This window comes from Onychostoma macrolepis, chromosome 17 (assembly GCF_012432095.1).
Source record: "Onychostoma macrolepis isolate SWU-2019 chromosome 17, ASM1243209v1, whole genome shotgun sequence".
Lineage (NCBI taxonomy): Eukaryota > Metazoa > Chordata > Actinopteri > Cypriniformes > Cyprinidae > Onychostoma > Onychostoma macrolepis.
The window spans coordinates 26,998,841-27,015,376 of NC_081171.1; the positions used below are offsets into that span (position 1 = coordinate 26,998,841).

Genomic DNA, 16,536 nt, shown 5'->3' on the forward strand with positions numbered 1-16,536 from the left:
TGGTGATTCTCGGCTGGTTGTGACCGCCACCCTGAGGAGTTAGATTGATGTATGCCAGGACCAAGTTTTGGTCTGGTCTTCTGTCACAAAACAGACCAGGAGAAGCACAGGTAAGTTAACTGGGATGTGTTTATTTATACAGCAGAAGTAAACTGAGGCAGGTACGTTCAGACTGGACATTCATCATAACATAAAGGAAGATAGCTTAAACAGTCTTTGCTTTAGCAGGATGGTCGAACAGAAAGATCCAATGGGGAATTCCAAACAGCAACTCAGGTAAGTGTCCAGATTTCATAAAGAGTTCAAATGACTTCTCATGATAATATGTTTCTTTTTCCCTTGCAGGTATAAGCATATAAGGACAGATGAACTGACGATGGCAGAAGGGCAGGTAGGGGAATCCAGGTAAGTACTTCAGATGAGTAGACAGGTTGATGTTCAGCAAAACTCCAAAAGATATCCAACCTCACCATCCATATGCGATGCAATGCATCCTTCAATTGGCAGGTAGGTAGGTAAACTGGAAAGTGAACAACCGCAAGGTTAGAAGACTGGAGAAACTGCAACGAGACCAGACAATTGTGATGTGACTGGTGACAGTTTATATAGTGTGAGGAAATAAGGTGATCAGTAACAGGTGTGCTGATTGGGGACAGGGTGCAGGTGTGAACCAGACGGGCTGCTTGGAAATGTAGTTCTGGGCTGGTGAGAGGGCTGGTGACTGAGACTGTGACAGAAGATGAGGAGGTAACAAGCACCACTTTAATTTACAGCCCGCAAATGTTGTATTTACCCTGTAACTATGGAATAAGGGGGGAACAATCACCACTTTAATTTACAGCCCGCAAATGTTGTATTTACCCGGTAACTACATGGAATAAGGGGGAACAATCACCACTTTAATTTACGGCCTGCAGTAACACTTTATTTCGATAGTCGACTTAGACATTCTACTAACAGTAAGTAACTTTGCAACTACATGTCAACTAGCAGTCATTAGAGCATTAGTAGACTGTCTGCTTAATATCTTCTAACACTTTATTTTGATGGGTCCACCACATACATCATACTGAATATGAGAATCTTTGCAAGTATGTCAACTTATTCTACTAACCCTAAACCTACCCTACTGAGTTAGTAGACATATAGTTGCAAATTAATGAGAATTAGTTGACATATAGTTACTTATAGTTAGTAGAATGTCTAAATCTAAATAAAGTGTAACCCAGCCCGCAAATGTTGTATTTGACCTGTAACTACATGGAATAAGGGGGGAACAAACACCACTTTAATTTACAACCCGCAAATGTTGTATTTGCCCTGTAACCAGTGGTGTAGTCTAGGTTTTTGTAGTGGGTATACTCTGATTTTTCCAGCAGCCTCACAGCTACTCAACATCCCAAAGCGACACCCCATAAGCACCACCACACTCACTCTTACAATATGCATCTACATGTAACTGAGAGCATTCTGAAAGACTGCTTATGTTAAATCAACATGTTAATTTATTATAAGCAACAGAAGACTTTAACAGCCAATGACATTTACAGCTGGGGAGAGTGGACTGATTTTCTACTGTTTAGTGTTAATCATTTAACTCAGCCAGTTACATGTATCTTAAGAATATGGTCCCTAGAGCACAGGTTTTATCAGCTGGCAATTTTCAACGCACATTTAAGAGTGCCTGTTTTTAAATTCCCTAGCCTGATTTTCAGTCCACAAGGCTGGTCAAGAGTTCTCATCTCTCTCATCATCTGAATCAAGGAGATATAAACATTGTATTTAGTTTAACTGCTGTACACAGACACACACATACACAGTGTCTGTGTTATCTCTCCCCTTCTCCCACATTCACTGATCCACCACACTAATGTTACTGGAGTTATTAGCTAGTTATGTTGGCTTGAGAAATATGCTATTTAAATGTCTTATTCTTCTGAGACTGTAATTTTCAACTGTACTGTATATCCTTCTAGGGCTTTAATGCTACAGGCACCAAACTCGTCAAGAGACCTTGGACATGATCTGTAGTTTGTTTCTATATTTTTTGAGAAACTGATGAGACTTACAGTTTTCGTATAAATAATTATCAAAAATCAAAGATCTCCCATAGACTTGCATTGGCTGAGCAAAACTGCAGTCCACTAGAGGGAGCCACAGGATAAGAAATCTTTCAACTCCCCTCATTTACTTTCGTTTTCAGTCAGTTAAATTTACAAATAATTGCGTACTTTTCCTTTATGCTGCCAAGCAAAGCTAACATATTTGATCATAACCAGGTCAGGTAATGACTATCAGAGGCCAGTGTGAAAGACACTCGGGACAGTTCTGTCACTGCTCCAATGGGGCCACTGATGCGTCCTCACAAAACTTTATCACGTTTTTTTAAGCCTTGCCAATTAAAACATTCAAGTGATTTGTGTCATCTGCTGCAGCCGAAGCAGCAACAGCTTCAGAGGTAGACTTATAGAAACACTGAAAGAGTGTAGTTTGAGTTTGCTTTCATTTCATATCTTCTTAAGTGATTCACATTCAATGCTGCACAAGAGTTGCGCAATAGCACTGGTCATCAACAGAAACACGGCGTGATTTTCAAAAAGTTGGTGCTTTGCAACACAGATGGGGTGAATTTATCAATGAACATGTGAAAGTTATGTTACAGAACGATGTTGTTACGTATGGGGTATATGGAAATCCTTGACCTTTCCTAGTGGGTATACGGTGTATCCCCGCGTATCAAATAGACTACACGGTAACACTTTATTTTAAGGTGAGTAATTACCTAATTAAATACTTAGTAGTAGCTGTTGTACTTACATTAAATAAAATGTACTTACCATGTAACTAAGTTATGGAATAGCCTGTAATTACAGTTTGGAATTATGTAGATGTAATAGGCAGCTACTGTTACATGCAGTATCTCACAGAAGTGAGTACACCCCTCACATTATTGTAAATATTTTATTATATCTTTTCATGTGACAACACTGAAGAAATGACACTTTGCTACAATGTAAAGTAGTGAGTGTACAGCTTGTATAACAGTGTGAATTTGCTGTCCTCTCAAAATAACTCAACACACAGCCATTACGGTCTAAATCGCTGGCCACAAAAGTGAGTATAATTGGGCCCAATTAGCCATTTTCTCTCCACGGTGTCATGTGACTGGTTACTGTTACAAGGTCTCAGGTGTGAATGGGGAGCAGGTGTGTTAAATTTGGTGTTAATCGCTCTCACTCTCTCATACTGGTCACTGGAAGTTCAACATGGCACCTCATGGCAAAGAACTCTCTGAGGATCTGAAAAAAAAAAATTGCTGCTCTACATAAAGATGGCGTAGGCTATAAGAAGATTGCCAAGACCCTGTAACTGAGCTGCAGCACGGTGGCCAAGACCATACAGCGGTTTAACAGGACAGGTTCCACTCAGAACAGGCCTCGGCATGGTCGACCAAAGAAGTTGAGTGCACGTGCTCAGCCTCATATCCAGAGGTTGTGTTTGGGAAATAGATGTATGAGTGCTGCCAGCGAGGCTGAAGTGGTGGGGGGTCAGCCTGTCAGTGCTCAGGCCATACGCCGCACACTGCATCAAATTGGTCTGCATGGCTGTCGTCCCAGAAGGAAGCCTCTTCTAAAGATGATGTACAAGAAAGCCCGCAAACAGTTTGCTGAAGACAAGCAGACTAAGGACATGGATTACTGGAACCATGTCCTGTGGTCTGATAAGACCAAGATAAACTTATTTGGTTCAGATGGTATCAAGTGTGTGTGTGGCGGCAACCAGGTGAGGAGTACAAAGACAAGTGTGTCTTGCCTACAGTCGAGCATGGTGGTTTGAGTGTCATGGTCTGGGGCTGCATGAGTGCTGCCGGCACTGGGGAGCTACAGTTCATTGAGGGAACCATGAATGCCAACATGTACTGTGACATACTGAAGCAGAGCATGATCCCCTCCCTTCGGAGACTGGGCCGCAGGGCAGTATTCCAACATGATAACGACCCCAAACACATCTCCAAGACGACCACTGCTTTGCTAAAGAAGCTGAGGGTAAAGGTGATGGACTGGCCAAGTCTCCAGACCTGAACCCTGTTGAGCATCTGTGGGGCATCCTCAAACGGAAGGTGGAGGAGCTCAAGGTCTCTAAGATCCACCAGCTCTGTGATGGAGGAGTGGAAGAGGACTCCAGTGGCAACCTGTGAAGCTCTGGTGAACTCCATGCCCAAGAGGGTTAAGGCAGTGCTGGAAAATAATGGTGGCCACATAAAATATTGACACTTTGGGCCCAATTTGGACATTTTCACTTAGGGGTGTACTCACTTTTGTGGCCAGCGGTTTAGACATTAATGGTTGTGTGTTGAGTTATTTTGAGGGGACAGCAAATTCACACTGTTATACAAGCTGTACACTCACTACTTTACATTGTAGGAAAGTGTAATTTCTTCAGTGTTGTCACATGAAAAGATATAATAAAATATTTACAAAAATGTGAGGGGTGTACTCACTTCTGTGAGATATTGTATATGTAACAGGCCGAGTCTGTTACACAACTACTTGTATACTTAAAATAAAGTGTATCAAGATTGTACTTAAGTAGCTTATGTTTGTGTAATATTATGTAATTGTAATGCAATTAGAAATGTATTACATGTATTTAAGCTGTGTACTGGTGGGTTAAATCAAACTAAGGTGCAGCTGGATAAGGTGTACAGTATACACATGAAGTACACTTAAGTACAATCTTGATACTTTATTTTAAGTAGCATATGTCTGTGTACTTACATTTATAATTACATTGTATAAAGTCTGCAACACATATATAACAATAAGAAAGAGAAATCCAAGGCACTCTTCTTCAAAATTATTTAAAAAGCCTTTATTTTACTGGCTATTTCATATTAGAAAATATAAAAGACATGGGGGGAAAAAAGCAACCCACGCGTAGCGGCACAGATAGCCTTCTTCAGGGTGTGATATATAACAATCTTTTGGTTACATAAGTAGCTGTGTAACTCGGTCTGTTACATATATGTAACAGTAGCTGCCTATTATATGTACATAATTACACACTGTAAGTATATCCTGCTCCATAACTTAGTTACATGGTAAGTACATTTTGTTTCATGCAAGTAGAACGTCTACTAAGTACTTAATTAGGTAATTACTCTATTATGGACACCTTAAAATAAAGGGTAACACTTATTCACTATTAACTACGACTTTTCTCTCAATAAATTCCTAATTTTCTGCTTATTAATAGTTAGTAAGGTAATTGTTAAGTCTTAGGTATTGGGTAGGATTAGGGATGTAGAATAAGGCATTAATATGTGCTTAATTACTACTAATAAATGGCTAATATTCTAGTAATATGCATGCTAATTGTAACGAATCCGGTCCGTGGTCTTCCGTCCACTTCCCACCAGAGGTCGCACTCCGATTACATTGACTTTCACAAACATTTTTGGATTAACCCTTTGCTTGCTGTTTCGGCATGCGTTTGCTCCTCGCCTAGACTATTGCTCATGTTTATGGATTACCTCTGTTGTTCGACCCTGCCTGTGGTTTGACCATGTTTATCAATAAAAGCTCGCACATGGATCTGCACGCCTCTCGTCTCCGTAACACTAATAAACAACTAGTTCAGAGACCCTAAAATAAAGTGTTACCAAATAAAGTGTTACCGACTACACCACTGACTGTAACTACATGGAATAAGGGAGGAACAAGTTGGGCTTAAACACAAAACAAGTGTATATTTGCACAGTAATTACAGAGAAAAATATTGCACTAGTTTTAATTTAATTGTTTGATGACGAAATTAAACTTTTTCTTTTCTTTTTTCTTTTTTTTTTTGATATAAAAACATCACAGTATACATCCACTGAAATACAAATGTTGTATCATGTATTTTTTCTGTGAACAACTGGAAAGAGGTAAGCTTGTTTTAAGCTGCATTGAACCTTGATGGTATACCATGCAAAGTTATTTGGTGATAGTGGTGTTGTGAAGTTGCTGAGATCGACGAATAAGCTTTCATAAGGTAAGTAGACTCGTGAATTATAAATCATAGCAGAAACACATTAACTCATTTTAGATGTCCAGTTTTGTTGTTCAGTAATCTCCATCATGTTTCCTTTAATAATGGTTAAAAATACCTAGGCCTATAATAAAATACTAATATAAAAGGTAGGCCTAGATCGTCTTTTTAAATCACTCCCAAACATAAGATTATTGTTTAAGCCACGTAATATTAGAATAGGTACCCCTTAGTTTCAAAATACTTACAGTATAAATGATTTGTAATTTTACAGGTTGTTACCCCTTTATTCCCCAAACGGTATATTTATTCAGTATACTTACGTAGTTCTTTGCAGGTTGTAATCTAAAGCAGTGCCATGGAGTCTTGCAAGAGATTACAGCAAGACAATAAAGAGATCTCCCATGTTTCTCACACGTTTCTCTCCCATTGTCATTTTGGGTTCCTTTCTTTCAGAACTTTCTCATGTCTCGGTGTCTACTTTTACTTTTCCTAAGGATTTTTAGGAGAAACATCTGAAATGCTGTTGATACTAAAATGAAAGATATGTGAGAATCTCATCTAAATCTCCTGACCTTAGGAAGAGCAACCACTGAGCAATATTTTTTTTTCCTATGGGTATTCAGTGTGGTGCACACCATAATACCAAACAGCACAGTGACTACTTTTCACCCTTTAAATAGGCAGACTGACTGATTACAAGTTTGAAGACACCTGTGATGCTAATTGCAGGACACAGTTTAACATGTCCCTATGGTCAAATTATTTGTAATCTTTTCTAGGGGTACCATAATTTTTGTCCAGACCAGTTGCCTATAGCTCTGAACACACTGACCAACTTTAAAGAGTATTATATCTATACACATTTTTATATTTGTATACAAGTATATTTTAAGATTATGAAAACAGTAAATTCAGTGTATCCAAGCTTCTCCCTGGTATATAGCAGATTATTTTTTTATGTTGTTGAAAAGTGTAAATAATTTCAACAATTACATATTTTCTCCTTTTGCACAGGCAGTATTTTCAAAATCAGGTGACCTAGTAAGTTCAGCATTCCTTCTGCTGACCTCAACAAATTAATTTGCATAATTTATTTTTTCATATTAATATAATGAAAACATGACTCACTACATATGCTGTGTCATTTTTTCAGAGCATACCCTACAAGGGCAGTTTATTTCGAGGAGTCATTCCAGAGCAGCATATTACAATCAAAGGGCACATCAGCTTATTTCCTCACAGGTAGTTACAAAGCTTATATTTTGTACAGTTTTGCCCTTTAATTGACACCTTTAATTATGTTGTTTTGTCTCTTTTTAAGTTTCACTGTTAACCTGAGGTGTAGCCAATCAAACAACATTGCCCTGCACCTGAACTCGCACATCAAATCTGGCATGCTTATCAGGAACTCTCTTCTCTGCCAATCATGGGGCCAAGAAGAACGTGAACTGCAATACTTTCCTTTTTCAGCTGGAAACTACTTTGAGGTACCTCTACCCTATGCCACCATTCTATGTAGATCTATGTCATTGCAAGAGCGCTGTTTTACATAACCATGGGGAACTGTCTTGAAGGTATATGATACAGTTAGGTCCATATATATTTGGACACAGGCACATTTTTTATTATTTAAGCTATTGACCGAAACATATTCAAGTTACAGTTATATAATGAATATGGACTTCAAGCGCACACTCTGAACTTTAATTTGAGGATACTCATCAAAATTGGAGGAATGTTTAAAGGGGTGGTTGACTTTTTTTGTAGGCTTGATTGTGTTTATGGGGTGCAGTATTACATGTGTTCATGCTTCGTTTTTTTAAAAATGCATTATTTTTCACATAATTAGGTTGGCTTGAGAAAGCCAACTTACTGAAATCCTATTTAAACTTATTATGTTGACTTGGCGAAGGTTATATTGTTATGCCATTTAAACTTATTATTATTATATTTTCTTCTGAGAGTTTCCAAACCCCTCTTCTCCTAGGCCTTTAAAGCCACAAATTCGGTAGATACCTGGGCCCTGATGTCTAGTTTTGTGATATATCTTTTCAGACTGATCAGACTCTATATAATGAATTATTTTTTTATAATGAATTACTAAAAACGACCAATTTCCCATAGACTTACATTGAATGACAAAAAATATTACCAAACGCTACTCCTAGGGCTTTAAAGCCACAAATTCGGCAGAGACATACGTGGGCCCTGGTGTCTAGTTTTATGCCATATCTTTTCAGACTTAGTTTTTTTATTATTAATTATTAAAAATGAAAAAATTCCCATAGACTTACATTGGCTGAGAAAAATTGCGCCCCTAGAGGAGCAATTGCCCTTGAGCGGAGCCGAATGACTCGATCAGTTTCCCTTTTACATCGGTTAAAAATACAAATAAATACATACATTTAACTCACACTGACAAGCTTAACCAACTTATCTGATTATTACCGGGTCAGAGATCATTAATAAATGACTGTCCGGCCAGAGAACAGTGTGGAAAGTGAGCGAACTCCCACCGCACCGATCACAACGAGTGCAGTCTGAACGTGCTCACAACAACAGCATTTTTACTTATTTTTAGAGCCTTTTAGATTAAACTATTCCAGCGAATGCATATAATGCACCCATAAGAAAACCACAATAAGAGTTAAATGAAGGTGTTTTTGAGCGGTTTTAGTGTGAAACTGAAGTCAGTCTGTGTCGACCGCTCCCGGAGCGCGGAGATCGAGAGCTTACTGCAGCTTCCTCATTAAAGTTCTTTTTTTTGCACGTCTAAAGCCTTCTGAATGAAAACACTCCAGCGAATGTACAGAATACAATTATAAGAACATATTAAAGAGTTAAGTTCAGTGTGTAGCAGAGCGGGCGTTGGACAACAGAAACACGAGAGATGACTACGCCACCCTGGGACTTGCACCCAGGGAAATATTACGCACCCTCAGGTGCTACAAGGAAACAGGTTCAAGTCTACAAAATAAATGAGCAAGAGACGTGGGTACAAAAGTATAAATTGTTTCATTGAATCTATTAAATTTAGTTAAGAAAGTCACATGAGCAACAACTCAAAAATGATACTGCTTACTCCAAAATACACAGACACCACAAAGAATATACAGGGCTGTGACCAACTTGTATCGACTCCTGAAGAAGCATAAATTTCAATTACCACACTATCAGTGCACACACTCTCACACACTCACACAATACCCAGTGAGATTACTGTTGGTGATCGGCACGGCACAACACTGCACAAGTATGGAAAATCTGCCTCCCTCCTTTATTTTGTTGGACACACAGCACCTGTAGTCAAAAACCAAAATCAACCAAACAAAATGAAATACACAGATCAAAAGAAAAGAAACAATCAGATAATAAAATAAGGTCACCGGGCATTTGGCCTATAACATACAGAGGCCGATAGGGCCTTATATAAACAGATGTATACAGCCAAGATAAACCATCCAACAGAAAGAACACAAACTACTAATACATGAAAACAAAATTAAACTAATACAAAAAAATAAACAAATCAACAAGGAACAAGACAGCAGCGTATTTCTGGGTACTGATGTTCAATTAAACACACACACTGTAACAGGAACCCTCCAACACATTACTAAACAGAAAAGACAACATATCATTGAATAAAAGTAATTCGAATGAGAAACCTGACACCCTCAACCATGTTTTCGTTTCTACATACCGGACACTGCAGCAGTCAGTCACGTCAGATTAATGAAGCCGGTGTGAGTGTTGAAGAATATAAAAATTAACAGAACCAGACAAACTGGAAACTGCAGCCAACCGCCACACCAAAGCAGAGCCAGCACCGATACAAAACAGCGTAGAAGCAAGGGACTGACCGCAGCGAGAGTACACTGGATAATACCACTATCCAAGCAACAAGATGCTGCAATAAAAATACACACATAACTAAGCTCCCACATATAGTTAAAATCCCCAGTCATGTACACAATTTTACACATACCAGAGTAGGCAGTCCGACCAAACACATGTCGTGAACATTAACCAGTTGACATCTTGTACAGCTATAAAATGGCACAAAAATGATAACATTAATATAACACTGATATAAAAGACACTAAACAGCACCGCTACAATGCTTACCCTTCCAATAGATGCACGAAATCAAGCCAAAGCGAGCCGTGACTAAATTAGCCACACCGCTAACGAGCACCCAACGCCGTGCTAGAAAAGGGGCAGGGGCACCTGAGTGACACATCCGACTGACACCAATCAGCCCTTTATAAACCCACCCATGCCTGCTGATAGGCTAACAATATTCTATACAGGGAGAATCCAACTACCCTGCCACAATCTACCCCCACCTTTTGTATCGTCGCCCCGACGATCCAGTACAGAAAACCCTATACACCCATAAAATCAACTCCAAGGCCTAAAAAGGACCGAAATCCCACTTGAGACAAACTCATGTGGGGGCATGGCCTCACTAGTCGCCTCACCCACTGCCCGTGGGAGACGATAAACGTTAGAGTGCTGACCTGCCGTAGCTCTCGTTGTCCTTCTCAATGCAGTTGCATCAATAACATATGGGCCTGTGGGCACAATAACAGATACAGAAGGTGGGCTCATATCTACAGAGCACGATGGGCCCGATGCCCCCCTTATCACAGTCCCAGGGGGTATCACCCCGCACTGCAGTGCAGGCTCCCCCACCGGGATTAAGTCTCCCAATGCCAGCCTAGCTGGCACTGGGAGACTAACTTGGGGGGCCTCAGGCACTAAAGCAAACAGATCACCCTCATCTAGCTCATCTTCAGGAGGTGGCACTTTTCTGATCAAAGGGCTATTATGCGGGTTCTGAACTGGAGAACCTCTCCGAATTCTAGTTTTCAAAAGGGACCGGTGAACATTCCTTACCCTACCTGGTTCGTCAATCGGTGCAATCGTATATACTGCACCACCATCTTTAGGCGCTTTCACAACTTGGTACACCACTGGGTCCCACAAATCCTGGATTTTGTGACGACCTCTTTTGCCACACTCACGTAGGCAAACCAATTGTCCCTCCTCCAGTGGTGTACACTGCACATTCTGATCATAATGGGCCTTACGTCGTTCTGCTACAACCTTTAAATGCTCACGTGCACTTCCAAATGCCACCTGAAGCCGGGTTTGATGTTCCAAAATCCAATCATGGACATTACCTGCCACCGCCTCCTGAACTCCCCCCAGCAAAAAGTCAACTGGGAGACGTGGTTCTTGCCCAAACATCAGATAATATGGAGACTCCCCAGTTGCTTGATGCGGGGCGGTGTTGTAACAAGAGTACCTGCGGAAGACAAGACACCCAGTCTCTCTTTCTAGAAACAGGCAAAGTGCGAAGGAGGTTATGCAGAGTCCTATTGAAGCGCTCGCACTGGCCGTTACCGGCCGGATGGTAAGGAGTAGTGCGAGACTTCTCGACCTTATAGAGGTGACAGAGCTGCTGGATAAGGGAGGATTCCAAGTTGCGGCCCTGGTCAGAATGAATCCGACCAGGAACCCCAAACTTATAGAACCACTCCACCACAAGAACCTGGGCCACAGTCTCGGCACGTTGGTCCCGTGTAGGGACAGCCAGGGTGTATTTAGTAAAGACATCAGTCATTACTAAAATATTTTCAATGCCTGAATAAGAAGGATCAAGCATAGTAAAATCAATAGCTAGAATCTCATTTGGCCTCGAAGCCAACAGATGGCCCATGAAACTACGGGCCACAGGCTGTACATCCTTAGCAGACCGACACCTTTCACACTCCTGGCACCAACGAGCCACTTCAGAAGACATACCAGGCCAATAGCGTCGCTGCCGTACCAACTCAGTGGTTCGCTCGATACCCTGGTGCCCATGCTCCTGATGAAGCTGTGTCAAAACCTCTGATTTCAAAATGGTGGGCAAAATCAACTGATAAAACTCCTCACCCCCATCAGGACGAAACACGTCGGTATAACACACCTACTCTGTCCACGAACCGATCCCACTGACGGAGCAGAATTACACTGGACTTAGACAACCGTCTACGTTCTTCTACGCTAGGGAAGACTTTTCGCTTCCAAAAAGGCAGAACCTCCCCAATAACTGGGTCTGCCTGCTGCAGAGAAGTCAAATCGGCAACAGAATGGCTAGGCAGAACTGAAATAAGTGCTTGGGTGACTTGAGAAACCACCTCCCACTTGCTGCATAGCATGAGGAACTGCAGTGCCTGGGAGCCAACCCTCCACCCCACTACAATCAGGTGGGTGCCGCCTCGACAAAGCATCTGCGTTTCGATTACTTTTCCCCGACCTATACTTTATCTCGAAGTCAAAAGCTGCAAGTTGTGCTGCCCAGCGCTGTTCAGTAGCCCCAAACATTTTGCTGACGCAAGATAACTAAGGGGGTTGTTATCAGTAAAGACTACACATTTGTGCCCCAGCAAATACTCCCGAAATTTCTCAGCCATGGCCCACTTGAACGCCACAAACTCCAACTTCATAGAACTGTAATTGGACATGTTGCGCTCAGTGGGCCTAAGGCTACGACTAGCATAGGCAATAGGCCGCACCTTTCCCCCTTGTTCTTGGGAAAGAACAGCACCTAAGCCACTATAGCTAGCATCGACCTCCAAAATAAAAGGTGAGGAGAAGTCAGCATAAGCGAGAACAGGGGAAGAAGTTAATTTACTCTTTAATGCCTCAAAACTACTCTGACAGTGTTCTGTCCAGGCACCACCAAAACTCGGTCCTCTGTGTTTCTTTGACTTGCCTTCTACCAGTTCGGCCACCAGTTTATGCAGAGGGGCTGCCAACTTGGCAAACCCCTCCACAAAGCGGCAGTAATAACTGGCAAAGCCCAGAAAAGAGCGCAGCTCAGAAACACTAGTTGGAGTATGCCACTGGGCCACTGCCTCAACCTTACTTGGGTCTGTAGCGACGCCTTGAGATGACACGACATGTCCTAAATACTTTACCACACGTTGAAAGAATGCACACTTCCCCAACTTGGCTTTGAGCCCCTCAATCCCTAATCGACCCAAGACCACTTCCAGCCGTTTTAAATGTTGGGCCACAGAGGAAGAAAACACCACAATGTCGTCCAGATATAACAAGGACTGACATTGTTGGTTACCAAACAACCTCTCCATCAGACGCTGAAAAGTGCTAGGAGCGTTGCAGAGGCCAAACGGCATTCTGTTCCACTCAAATAGGCCAAATGGAGTGCAAAAAGCAGTCTTAAGCCGATCAGCCTCTGTGACAGGGACCTAATTATACCCACTGGCCAAATCCATTGTGGAGAACCAGCGGGCCCCCGTCAGAGCATCCAGAGACTCCTCAATACGAGGCAAAGGGAAGGCATCCTTCCTGGTTTTCAAATTTAGTTGACGGTAGTCTACACACATCCGTAGACTACCGTCCTTCTTTTTAACCAGGACAATGGGAGAGGCGTATGGACTGCAGCTCTCTCTGATCACTTGTGACTCTAGTAGTTGGTTAATATGCGCCTTCACCACCTCATACTCTGAAGGGGGTATTCTCCTATACCGTTGCCTGACAGGGGTGTCATCTAACAGGGGAATATCATGTGAAAGGAGATTGGTACACCCAAAATCCCCCTCATGGGCTGAAAACACAAAGTGGTACTTTTGAAGCAGGGCCCGAACCTGAGCTTGTTCTTCCCCTACCAAAACTGAGAAATCTACAGAATTTATCTGCTCCTGTACAGTAGGGCCTACCAAAGTAGTCTGGGCACCTACCATAGCGGTGACTGACCTCAACTCACTAATGCCTTCGGGCAAACTAACCACAAAAACACCATTCAAGATACCTAAATACGTTCTAGGGTAAAGTACAACCTCAGTAATACCCACATTCACCACTGGTATATACGCTGTGCCCCGGGTCACCTGGACCAATGCAGGGGAAGCCAGCAACCCAGCCGGTAAACCCGCCTCAGGTGGCTCAAACAACACTGTACCACTAGAATAACACTCTGAACAGGTTGCTGCTACGAGCTTCATCATGCCACCCGGAACGCGACACACCCCATGCCCCCTCACTCTAACTGCGCCAGCACGATCAACAGAAAACTGAATATTAACTTGACGACAATGCTGCAATGCGTGCGTTACAAAACTAGGGGCCTGTGACACCGCAGGTAAATCAAAAAGAGCTACACCGTGTTGTCCAAAGAGCTCCTGGTAGCACCGACCAAGTACGTTCATCCCCAACACACCAGGGACATACAAACCAGAACCACCAGGAGGATCCCTGACAACCAGCACGCCACAATTTGAAACTACTTTACCACAAAGCTCGACGTCTAGTTCCATATACCCAATGTAAGGAATAGCGAGACCATTGACAGCAGTAAGTTGCAACCACTGACAAGACTTAAGTCGCTCCTGCCCCCATGGCTCAAAATGTCGGAGAAAACAACTCTGTAATGGTAGACACCATAGATCCAGTATCTATCAAGCAAGGTCCCCCATCGCACTCCCGAGCGAAATGGCCAGGGCGTTGGCATCTCCTACATATTACATGACCATAACGTGGGGACCGATTACGTGAATACGTGGGTAAGCTGAGTTAACTGCTCTTGCTGCAATTTTAACATTTCCCTTAGTTCAGTTAACTCTGACTTTGAAGAGCTACTAGAACTTATACGGGACTCACCCTGCACAGCATACTGAACCCCATAAGCCAATGGAACAGATTGACTTCGCCCCCTTGCCCCCCCAGGCATTCCCTCCCGTTCCCAACGGATGGCCTCACTACGCACCTCCAAAAGCGTAGAGGAAGGGTGACGGCGGACTAACTGCTTAAGTTCTCGACGGAGGCTAATATCAAGAACATGCTCAACGAATTGGTCACGCAATAAAGCTTCTGCATTTGGTATGGCGTGAGGTGACTGCTGTTTCACTTTCTCCAGGAGGCCCATCAATGCAATGGAGAATTCTAACAACGTCTCTTCCTCCTGTTGCCTCCTGGAGAAAAAGACCTGCTGCAACGCTACATGAGACAAGGAACATCCATACAATTCCCTTAAAGCCCGAATTATTTTTTCTGGATCCCCCCTCTCTATATCAGAGCGATATCTGATCTCATCCCGGGCCTCACCCTCTAAATGGTCAGAGAGGAAAAAGGCTTGATCAGCTACAGACAAATGATGAGCCCGCATACATGCTTGGGCTTCCTCTACCCATTCATTAATGGTAATGCCTGATCTACCACCAAATTTAGGGCATTTTCGATCTCTAGGTACAAAAACAAATCGGTCAGATAAAGGAGCACTAGCACCACTGGGTTGTTGCATAACTGAAGATCCAACAGTGGCAGTAGATGCTACACTAGTACCTGGAACGACAACTGGAGTCTGTTCCTGTCTGAGCCTTTCATTATCAGCCTTCAGTTGGGCTACAAGATCCCTAAGTTCTTGCAACTCTGCTTCCATAGCAACTTGCAGAAAATCTTACCGCCGAATCAGGGAACAGTAGAAAAGGGGGTGGGGGGGAAGAAAAACAGCCAAATGAATCCTTCCAAGAGTTTATGCTGCTGTCTTGTTCCTAGAAATAACCATAAACAAAATCACAGTATCAATTTAAAGAAATATTCAAACAACAAAATAACCCACGTCTCTGCTCGAAACACGCCAGACTACGCGCTACACCCTGCCGACTACGCCAGAATGTAGCAGAGCGGGCGTTGGACAACAGAAACACTAGAGAGATGACTACGCCACCCTGGGACTTGCACCCAGGGAAATATTACGCACCCTCAGGTGCCACAAGGAAACAGGTTCAAGTCTACAAAATAAACGAGCAAGAGACGTGGGTACAAAAGTATAAATTGTTTCATTGAATCTATTAAATTTAGTTAAGAAAGTCACATGAGCAGCAACAACTCAAATGATACTGCTTACTCCAAAATACACAGACACCACAAAGAATATACAGGGCTGTGACCAACTTGTATCGACTCCTGAAGAAGCATAAATTTCAATTACCACACTATCAGTGCACACACACACACTCACACAATACCCAGTGAGATTACTGTTGGTGATCGGCACGGCACAACACTGCACACGGTGACAAGACAGCACCACCACCGCACAAGTATGGAAAATCTGCCTCCCTCCTTTATTTTGTTGGACACACAGCACCTGTAGTCAAAAACCAAAATCAACCAAACAAAATGAAATACACAGATCAAAAGAAAAGAAAATCAGATAATAAAATAAGGTCACCGGGCATTTGGCCTATAACATACAGAGGCCGATAGGGCCTTATATAAACAGATGTATACAGCCAAGATAAACCATCCAACAGAAAGAACACACAAACTACTAATACATGAAAACAAAATTAAACTAATACAAAAAAATAAACAAATCAACAAGGAACAAGACAGCAGCGTATTTCTGGGTACTGATGTTCAATTAAACACACACACTGTAGCAGGAACCCTCCAACACATTACTAAACAGAAAAGACAACA

The 16,536-nt window shown here is 42.2% G+C and overlaps 1 protein-coding gene across 3 annotated transcripts in view; it reads left to right on the top strand.

Annotated features, from left to right (window-relative positions):
• Positions 1–16,536, top strand: part of lgals8b (galectin 8b) — a 175,643-nt gene that overhangs the window by 75,730 nt on the left and 83,377 nt on the right. For all 3 annotated transcript variants that reach the window (XM_058749042.1, XM_058749041.1, XM_058749043.1), the window contains 3 exons: positions 7,051–7,077; positions 7,190–7,278; positions 7,358–7,523. In XM_058749042.1, coding sequence (XP_058605025.1) covers positions 7,051–7,077; positions 7,190–7,278; positions 7,358–7,523 — 282 coding nt within the window. The remainder of the gene's footprint in view (positions 1–7,050; positions 7,078–7,189; positions 7,279–7,357; positions 7,524–16,536) is intronic.